Source organism: Acanthisitta chloris, unplaced genomic scaffold (assembly GCF_000695815.1).
Source record: "Acanthisitta chloris isolate BGI_N310 unplaced genomic scaffold, ASM69581v1 scaffold3997, whole genome shotgun sequence".
In the NCBI taxonomy this organism is placed as follows: Eukaryota; Metazoa; Chordata; class Aves; order Passeriformes; family Acanthisittidae; genus Acanthisitta; species Acanthisitta chloris.
Genome location: NW_008680906.1, coordinates 338 through 10,997, shown reverse-complemented (window position 1 = coordinate 10,997; position 10,660 = coordinate 338). Strand labels below are relative to the sequence as shown.

General features: G+C 51.5%; 1 protein-coding gene across 1 annotated transcript in view; it reads right to left on the bottom strand.

Moving 5' to 3' along the window:
- The window catches only part of IGF2 (insulin-like growth factor 2 (somatomedin A)), a gene marked incomplete at its 3' end in the record, with an annotated part of 7,727 nt that extends 3,871 nt beyond the window's left edge, over nucleotides 1-3,856 (bottom strand). The window contains exon 1 of the mRNA XM_009077891.1: nucleotides 3,703-3,856. Coding sequence (XP_009076139.1) covers nucleotides 3,703-3,856 — 154 coding nt within the window. The remainder of the gene's footprint in view (nucleotides 1-3,702) is intronic.
- Nucleotides 3,857-10,660: the final 6,804 nt, after the last annotated feature.

Genomic DNA, 10,660 nt, shown 5'->3' with positions numbered 1-10,660 from the left:
GCAGCAGGCTGTGGCACCACTGGGGCACGCGAGCCACTTCCCATAGCAGCAATGACCGCTTCCTCCCTAGCAAACTTGCTTCCTCTCGCCCTTCAATGAATGGCTAGGCTCTCTCTTCCCAAAACTGAGCTTCACCAAAACCTCCTACAATGCTGCCAAGGCGATGAGCCCTGAGATGCAAAGTCCAGTGATGCAAAGGCAGGGGTGCAAAGCACGGTGGTGCAGAGCTCTCCAGCTGCCCGGGGTTATTCCTGCCTGGCAGTGGACTATCCTGACAGGGAGAGCTGGACATCCTGGAAGCGATACAAAGCCAAACCTGCTTCTGGGAGAACCCAGAGGCCACATACCTGCAGCTCAGCTATGCCACCGTGCCAGAGGCAGTGACACTGCCACAGCCATGGGAGACAGGAGGGTCTCTTCCCTAGCACCAACACCCTGCTGCTCTGGACTCTCCACTCTCACCGGGGCCAGATGGATGCTGTGGGGAGGGATGCGTGGTGCTGGTGCCACCCTGGCTGGGTCCCCTCTCCTCCGGTCAATCAGGCGGTCAGCCGAGTGGAAGGGGACTTTGGGTGTAAACAGTCCCTGTGCCCCTGTCGCAGGAATGTTGGGAGCAACAAGGGGGCCTTTGTGCAGTACCGGGCCCCGTCCCAGTGCCCCTGGCCTGGCCCTCCCCCACCACAGCACCGCACTTTCCCCCCTGCTTTTTCCTAGTATTATTCGGAGGAGCGGCGGGTGCGCAAGAATGTGCCCCGTCAGCACAAGCGGCTGCAAAGAGCTAAATTCTTATCAGCTGTTGGAAAGGAGGAAACAGGAGCTGTTGTTTACAGAGAAGTCGGCCGCCTCTCCCCCTGCAGCCCCTTCTCCCTGCCTGCCAGTGCTGCATGACAGCAACTTCACAGCCGAGGACTCCTCTCGACCTGCCCTGCTTTTTCACTCCAGGCTGCACGCAGCATCCCTCTGTGGGCTGTGCTGCTGTCCCTGGGTGGGTGCTGGGGAGCAGGGACAAGGGTCCAAACCCTGTTGCAGGATGCCATCTTCTTGACAGCAACTGCAGGCAAACCCAAAAGCCTTAAAAGTCACAGACTGGAGGCATCACTGGTGGAGAGCAAAGCATGCGCAGCTCCAGCTGTAGCTTGCCCAGGCACGGCTGGGATACGATGCAGGACTGGCATGATGCACATCACCACGCTCACCCTGCGTCCTGTGTCTGGGTAACCCTAGTGCTGCTGGCTCCTGGTGCAGCTCTTTTGCAGCCCCACCTCTTGAAGGCAGCTTCAACATCCTCAGCCCCAAGCACCTGCCAGCTGCAACGCCTCCCAGGACACCTAGGGGCTGGGACTCCCTCCTAATGCCAGTGAACAGATGGGCATCCCAGTTATCAGGGGTGCACCCTCCTCAGTCTAGGTTGCATATCTCCCCATGGCCAGGCACCCAGGGGATGAAAGACCATCAGTACACTGCATCCCCTTGCACTGATGCAAAGAGCACTGTATTTCAGAACTAGCTTCACTAGCAAAGTGCGCTCTTGCAAGAATGCAGAGCATCATAAGTACTTATATTTAAGTACAGTAACTGATGCAAAAAAGGATAATGGATTTTCATACCATTTTCATACCATTTCTGTTTTTTCCAAGATTACCAGTCTTTGACAAACCTTATTCAGCAAGCAGAGCCCATGTGGACCCGCAGGACAAGGCTGCCCGTCATTCACTTCCCATATGAATGAGTGCATTAGCACGGTCTGCTCATCAGGTCATACATCCCATGCTGTGAGGTGCTCATGACAACCTAGGCCTGGTTTCAGGATGTAAACCCATGACTGTGCAACATAACTGTGTCCTATTGAGCCTACACAATGTGAATAGTATAGCCATGTGGGTTTAGGAGTGAAGATGCTTTTGGTCAAGAGAATTAATCATTTATGAGGCCTCCATCATGGAGGTAGAAGGGAAGAAATTAGGGGCGATGGGGATGTCCAAACCCTTCATCGAACAGAGACAATGCCCAAACACCTTCAGCCCTGCATGGCATAGGCTGGTCAGATGCTGAGGTGGTTAAAATTTTGAACTGGGGGGACTTTGCCTCATCCTCAGCAACTGGGCTCTCCAGAAATATTTTAAAAGGTGAAGCGAGGAGGGACAGGAAAGGAAAAACCAGAACCCAACAAGAATCCCCTTGCAAGCACCAGACTAGCCATTTGGCACCAAGCAACTTGTCTGCCTTCAAAAGTGTTTTTATTTTGGCCTGGGCAGCTGGGTTATTTGAGGTGAAAGGAGGTCAGTTTGTCCGTAAAACAAAAGCCTGATTCCCTTTCATCCCCAGAGAGGGGGAGGAGGGAAGAGAAACCACAGGAGGGAGATGGATGCTCCTCTACATATAGAGAGCAAGGAAGAGGTGTGAGAGCGGGAGAGAAGCTTGCCTCCTTGCCATGCCAGCCCCAGACCTGCCACCTCAGCTGAGCACCAACACAGGGCTCATTGGCAGAGGGAAGGCAGAAGAGGGAGATGAAAAGAGGACGGACAAACCCTCACCACCTGGCTTGATCAGAGAAACTGCACTCAGGGCACCCCAAAAGTGCCACAACACCCAGAGAGCCATGAAAACATCCTGTTGCTCAGCTGGGATGGGGCAAGGTGATCACCCCCAGCTAGCTGCAAAGTCTTGTACCCACTTGCCCAAATTTACACAGCCCAAACCCTGCTGGGTGTGAGATCCCTGCACCTCTCCCTGCCCAAGCTCAGCAGGCAGCACCAGCCAAGTCTGATAAAACATCCATGTGCAGCTGGCATCTCCATCTCCTCCCTCCCCATTTGGCTTTACATCTTTCCTGTAGTCAGTCCCTCTGTGGTTCAGTCCTCAGCAGCCAGCAACATGCAAGGTCTTCCCTCTCCCGAGCAGGGCAGGGGTCCGAAACACCAAAATGAGGCATCACACTTGAGGCACCTTTGCGCACAGATTACTGAGCATCCATTGCTACTGGTTTACTCCTCATCCTCTCTATTTACCAGCTAAGCCATTGTACTGCTAATACCAATGGTCCAAACACCCAAAGCATCCTGGTGGAAAGCCTGCTCCAGCCAGCTGGCCTGAAGCCATATGCACTCTGCAGACAACAGCAACGCTGCATTTATTTTTTTTTACTAGCTGTGCTGGAAAAGTGTAAGACACCACTCTTCAGCAACAAGTTCTCCAGCAGGTAGCCAGGAGGTCACAAAGTGTGTTTTGGGAGCAGCCTTGAAGGTGTTGTTACACCCAAGCAAAGCCTGCTCAAAAAGGGGAAGCACCCAGCTCCCTGCTTGCTGTCAGGATGCAGCACTTAGGCAGTAAGGTTTCAAAATAAGCCAGGACCCAAGCCCAGCAGAGAGCTGGCTGCAGACATCCTCATTATTGTAATGACTTGTCCACACCGCTGGTGAGCCAACCACCTATGGCTCCCCAGCAATATTCAACTTTCCTGAGCATTATATTCAGGACCCAGTTTCCTCATGGAACTAGCCCAAAATCGGCACGAGGTGAGTGCATGTCACCCTGAGCATGACCCTTTCCTTGCTCCTCTTCTGGCCTACCACCATGCACAAGGAATCTTGAAAAGCACCAGGCTGCTAAATCCCTCCTTTCCCTCCCAGCCCAGCTCTGCAGAAGCAAGGCATTGGGTGGGGGCATCATCCTGCCCACAGCCAGCAGCTGCCCAGCACTTACTGAAGTAGAAGCCCCTGTCCCCGCAGACGAACTGCAGCGTGTCCACCAGCTCTCCACCGCAGAGGGTCTCCGCCGTGCCGTACGCAGCAGCTGAATCCAGTGCATAGGCCAGGAAAGCCAGCAGCAGCAGCAGCATCTGCCTCGCAGCACACATCCTCTGCACCTGGGGACAGAGGCACAGTGTTAACACCGCGAGAGAGACCCCGCTCTGCCACTTCCCCCAGGCAATGCCCCCTGCCCACAGCATGCCAAGTGTTTGATGCCATGACATGTCAGGATGCTGCAGGGAAGGGCTAGCAGCACTCAGACAGCTGTTGGTGTGAAGCTGGCTCCCTATGCTCGACCCACTGGGCAGTTGCTCTGGTCAGACAAGGTTTGCATTGAAGCAGTTTTTCCATTGGAAAATCCCACTTCAGCCTACCTCTCTAAAAGGCTTTTATTTCCCCTGTTCTTTCAGCATCGTAATTTTTTATTTTTTTCCCCCTTACACACGGGAATTCATTCAAATTATCATCAGGAGATATTTTCTTTTTTTCCACTTCTGATGAGAGGTTATCACATCCTACCTGAAAACATGCCCCCCCAAAGCAGAAAGAAGTGAGGTTTCAACCTGCACTAGAGTTGCTTTTGAGGAAATCTGGGAACAGCAGCCTTTGTCCTGGGCATATGAGAGTCTCATGCAGCTGAGGCTCAGGCAATTGAGGGGCTGACTGCACAAGCCATGTTTGCTGATGAGAGTTGGGACTGAGAAGACACTCCTCAGGAACAATGTGGTCCCATGGGAAACACACCTGAGGCATCACCAAAGAGGGCCAAGAAGGTATCACATGGTGCAGCACATTAAAACAGAAACTCCCTGGATATTTGCTAACTAACCCAAATATTTCCCCTGACTTGGCTCCAGCAAACAGCTTTACCTCCATATCATCTTCTGCGGGTGTAAATCAAGGGTATTGTTGCTTCACTGGATGGGGCAAAACACATGCGTGGATCAAGGCACTATATCCCTCAATGATGAGCCTCATGGTATACATACAGCCAAATAAGGAGGACAACCAGACAGGTCAGCTCAAAATTAAAAGAAGTATGTCAAAATAGCAGCTGGTGTGTGGCAACCCTAAATCTCAAGCAGAGCATCCCTTCTCCCTGCTAACATGCAACCAAGATGCTGGGTTTCACATCCAGCTTTCATCACCATAGCATCTGAGCAACTCGAGAATAATATCAGTTAATGAATATTACCTCACCCCCCTGGGATGCTCAGAGATGGAGCCGAAGCCCAGGATAGATTAAATGACTTGCCCAAGGTCACAGGGGAAGTCTGCAGCTCAGCCAGGAAATTAGCCCAGCTCCCCCGAGGCCTTGCTATGGTCCTGCCAGCAATAAAGCCACCCTTGCTACAAAGTTTTACTAGCTCGGATGTCGCAGATGCGTCATGTTTACAAGTCATGAGCTCTTCAGAGCAGCGAGGGATCAACAACAAGAAAAGTCAAAACAGAGGTTGCAAGGTCTGGGTGGGCTGCAGGGGGCATTCCCCCCTGCGTGAGTTTCTATGCCCATAGTATTGCTCAGCCTGCACTGGCAGAGCAGGAAGGCTGGAAAAATCCCTCCAGGGCACTGGACAAGAAAGACAGCAGGCCTGATGGGACCAGGACCAGCTTTTCCAGTAGCAATGGTCCCTTCAGCACACTGCAGGGCTTTGTTCTATATTACAGCAGGAGCAGAGGGATGCCACCGAGCTGTGGCACCATGCTGCCAAATGCAGTGTTTTGCCACCGACACCTTTTCACCTTGATTTTTTTTTGTCAAGTAGCCAACAGGTGTTTACTGGGCCTCCCCAGCATGACTACAGCATCATCTTTGCTGTTGGAATCATGCCTCTGGTGTGGCAGCGTTGGCAGCCAGATCTCGAACTGACAAAAGACCAATAATCCTGCTCCCTTTCCTTTTTTTTTTTCCCCTTTTTCCTCCTTATTTACATGCAGCTCCTGACTGTTGATGTCCTCAGGACACAGGTATTGCCAGCAGCTCATTGCTGGGGGGACAGATGTGTACCAGACAGTACTGCTATTGAAGCCACTGATGTGAGACTTCAGGACACCCACATAGTACGCTGTCCCCAATTAGGCTCACACTGACTGTAAGCACGGTGGCTAATGAGCAAGCTGCATGTTGGCCTCACCCAAGCCAGAGCCAGCCCCCACAGAAGGGTCTGCTTGGTGGCACAGGTGACAAACACCAATTTTTCCCCCACACTCAGTCTAAAGAAAAGGGTGAGATGCTCTGAAGCAAGGGGAGAGTAAGATTTTGTCAGCAGGGTGATATCTGATGCTGGGGAGACCTGATACCATCTGTGGAAAAGCACTTGTGCTCTTCGGAAAATACCCACTCCTGCGCAAGCTGCATCGCAAGCACAAGGCAACCCCTGGCAGCCTTCCCTGCCTCTACTGCAAGCTCTTTGTGGGAGCCCACACCCCCCATAACTCTGGCCAGGAAAACCCCCTGCAGCCATGAGGACAGGGATGGCCCCAGTATTGTCATCCAGAGCAAGGCTAAGGTGGAGGTATGCGAGGCAATGGAGTCCACCTTTGCCCACTCATCAACCACCAGCCCTTTCCACAGCCTTCACCTTGGCGTCTCCCTGCTCTCTCCAGTAGCCATGTAATGGGAAACCAGGCAGAAAAGCAAAAAGCATCTTTATTTACTACCCAGTGCTGCACTTTCTCTCCAGTGTGATGGAGCCGCAACCCAACCTTGTAAGCCCTTCCCGTTCACTTTGGCCCTACTGACCCTGCAGAGGAAAAGCCCCCAGGATTCACCCAAAGGCTAGACAGGCTACCAGAGTGCCACCATCAGCTCAGCATGTCCTGATGACCTTTCAGTTGATTCCTCCCACCCTCCTGCCCCTCCTTAGCAGGGATGAGCAGCATCCATGCAGGAGAGCTCTCACCCTACTCACCAAGGCTGCCAGAGCAGGTGCTGCTCCTGAAAAGAGAGTGTCATGGCACGGCTGGGTCACTGCAGTCCATGACCTGGCACAAGCACCGTGCCAGTTGTACAGGTTGCATGTGGCTTCAGTTGTCATGGCCAAATCCTACTCAGCATGATGAGACAAAGCCTTATGACCCCCTCCAAAACTTCATTCTCCACCGGAAATGTGGGACAGCATAGTTTGTGGCTTCTAATCTGAGCATTATGACAGGGACAATCTCCTCAGCTGCGGGACAGGAGTAAATTCACACCAACAGCTGGAAAAACCTTCAGATTTTATTAGAAAACCTCTCTTACATGAAGTGGAACAGGAATAAGGCAGCTAGAGGGAAGTGGGCCACTTCCCTAAAGGACAAGGCCCTGACTCTGCTAGGAGAAACACTACACCCACCACAGTTCCATTCTTGCCAAAGCAAGATGAACCAGCCATACTGGCTGTCATTCCCCATCATGTGCCCATGGAGAGCTCAAAGGCTTCAGGATGCAGTGAGAATAACAGTGCAAGACATGCCAGATGTCTGACAACCTGAGCACCAAATTCCTCCTAAGGAGGGCTTGGACCCCATACAGTGTGCAAGTGGGTGATGCAAGAGGAATTTCTTGGTTGCACAGATGCCCTGTACCATCCTGGGAATCACACCTGAAGCTCTTATGAATAACCCACACCTGAGAACAGCATTCTCAGTGCAGAATAGGCTCAGACCAGACATCAGTGCACATTATTGGCCTCTCCTTCCACGGTGAGGGGCTGCTTTGCTCTCTATCCTCCATGTCCCTCTTCTCCCCTGCATTCCCAGGACCCCACACAAAGAAAGGCTGCCACTGGAACCAGCTCAACCATAAGCTGCCATACACGGGATGCTGCCATTGCCTTGGAACTCCTGTATTTTCCTGCCTTGCAGCACACACTGCAGGACCCATGGCTAAGGACCCCCAAACACCTCTGGGCAGCCCTCAGCCAGCAGAGAGGTCCAACAGAAAGGGTCCTCTCCGAGTGGCTGTGGTATGCTGGGAGGGAGCTTAAGTGCAGGTCTGGAGCAGAGTCACCCTCCCACCCAAGACTGCTAAAGGATTTTTTCAGGATCTGCTGCAGAATCAGCTGGGTCGGCAATTTCTGTCCAGCTGCTGGGGAGTCGGGGGCCAAGAGGCCACAATGTGCTAAAAGGCCCAGTTGCCAAATCTCAGAGGACAGCTCAGGCATCCCTTGCATCCAAGCTTATGCTGAGCCAACCAAACCATGGTGCCTCTTGGGCAACAAACATCTCCCCAAAAATGGAGTCTAAACCTCCTGTCTGACCTAATTCCTTCTTCAGTCTGGCCTTCATTGCAATTTAATACGAACAGAACAACGTAGGAGGGAATTGACAGATGGCCCAGTCTGTAAAATTTGGATTTGGACAGCAAAAAGAAAAAAAAAAATCTCACTTCTTTGTGGAGCAGTGCAGCGTTTAAAAGGGAGCACGGTGAAAAGTTGTCAGCCCAAACCCAGCGACGTGTGCCAGAGGGGAAAACCCCAGTTTGCACATCTCAGCATCCCTTACACTCCACCCCTCCATAAAAAAGTGGGCAGACTGATGTTTTGCAACTCCGAGAGAGATGTTGTGAGAGAGGCTGAACATCTACCTCTCTGCATTACTCCTCTTGGAGGGCAGTCCCAGAAGAGTGGGGAGCTGACCCGGTTTTGAGCACGGCAATCCTGAAGGAGCAGGATGCAGACGTGTGCCAAGCTCACGCGAATGCCAAGTGAATGCCACCCCTGCCCCAGGCAACCTTGCGCCAGGCCATAATGCCCCGGGCACTAGTGGAGGGCAGTGGGAGAGCCAGGTGCTTTGACAGCTGAAAACCACCCAGGGGCTGTACCTTGGGATGAGGTGCCCAGAAGTACCTGAAGGGAGAGGAGCCAACTCATGCTGTGCCACAGAAGAGGCTCCCTTTTCGTCTAAAAGAGAAAGGAGGAGATTTCCAACCCATAGTTTGGAAGAGGCAAGCTTCAAAACACAAAACTTTCAACCATTGAACAGTCAGGTGAATTAAACAGACCCAGGACCAGAGGTTTCGCTGTTTAACTCAAGCTTGAAAAAAATAAAATACCTCATGATTCTTGGCACCTGGCTCGCATGACATTCATATGGCTGAGGTTGGCAATGCTGCTGCTATTTTCAGCCCTCATTTTTTTTGTCTTTACTGCCTGTCCCCATCAGCAGCCCACTCCACCCCACACCGGGGGTCACCTTTCTGCCTCCCAACCTGTGAGCTGGGAGAGACACCTGCCTCCTCTGCCTACGGGATAGAGGCCGGGGCAGGCAGGAAAGTGCTGCCTGCACCCCACATCTATACATACTGCAGCAAGAGCTACCGTGGCTGTGGAAAAATCAAGCTGAAAAAGGTGAATGGGGTATTCAGTACAATTTACTCACCCCACTGGGGAGTAAGAGTGTATTGCATAAATTTTGGTATGCAGCCCAGAAACATCTGATTTATTGTATAAAAAAAAGGAAATGCAATCTTGCTTAACTCTTCTAAAGACAGCTGGCAGGACCCAGTGTAGGGATTTAAGTCCATTTTAGTAGCCTCACTTAACTCCTTTCTTTATTGTTCCTCTCTCCTTTCTGCATTCCCTTCCAAAACCTGGAATATATCAGGGAAAGTTAACAGCAAGTTAAGCTGTTAAATCAGAAATTGTGGTGACTGGAGTCTACTGGCAAGTGATATTCCCACAACACCTTGAACTTGCTTTATGTCTTGGCAGAGCAACTTTAACCTTTTCAGAGCTGGGCTGCAATGCCAAGGCAGATTTCTTCCCCTGGTGCCCCCCACCTCTCCTGACCCCTCACACAAACATGTCGAGGGAGGCCGATATCTCTTTGCCCCGCTAAGACACTCATCAGCTTTTAAAAGCAAAGACAATCCAAAGAAGGATCGCAGAGGTCAGTGCCAGGACACGAGCTGGGAGAGGGTGGGCCACTTACAGTGCTCGTATGCACTGCTGGAAACACACCAGCTCCTCGGTCCCTCTAAAAATAAGACCTCACCTGCTGTGTTTGCTTTATTTAAAAAAAGAAAAGTACAGAAATGCTTTTCTCTGGTGCTCCATGAGGCAAACTGGGCTCGTGCTGAAGCCTATAGGAATCAAGGGGCAGACATGCACTGACAACTCCGGGTTGACTGGTCAAAGCAGCAGCCCTCCAGCCAGGCTGAGAAAAAGATCACCTGTCAGAAAAAGCACTGGGACACACACGCAGACACATTTTGGCTCTCAAATTTCATGCAGCAGTGGGAGGGGACCTGCGGTGTCAAATCTTTTATCCCTTAATGAATTTTCACAGGAGCTGGGATAGCCCCTTTGAAAGGCTGAGTGAACTTGTGTGGGTGTCGACAACATGGAGCAAGATTTACAGCTCTGACCCATTCACCCCCTCCAAAATTGTCAAGTTGGGTCCAAAACAGCACAGTGGAGTTCAAATCAGAAGTGTCAGTCAATTTTATACCTCCAGATGTCCTTAGGACAAAGTCACCCTCACAAAACCCCACGACCCAGGCTCCTCAACTCCACTCTAAATCAAGGCAACAGGAGGAATAAAAAAACCCTAACACGTTCTGCAAAGTAAAAGTAAAGAAAAAAAAACCACCACACACAGTCAACCTGACAATAAACAAACCCAAAGAAAAACGGGCCCTGGCCTCCAAAGCACATCCCGGTGTTTGGAAGAAAACTACAGACTGTGTATAGGAAGCCTGGGTTGAAAGCAGTGGCTCTCCCGAGGTGTCTGTTTAAAACCACCCACGCAAACCTTGTTTTTACACTTGATTGCTCCACATCACCCGAGCGAGACCTGGCGTAGCAGCAACCCCGCTGAAGTACCCCTGGCTGGAAACAAGGCAGCCACATCTGCTGGTACAGTTACGCTAAATCCAAGTTCCCTCATGTGCCCCAATTCCCTACTGCTCAACAGAGTGCTAAAACCTT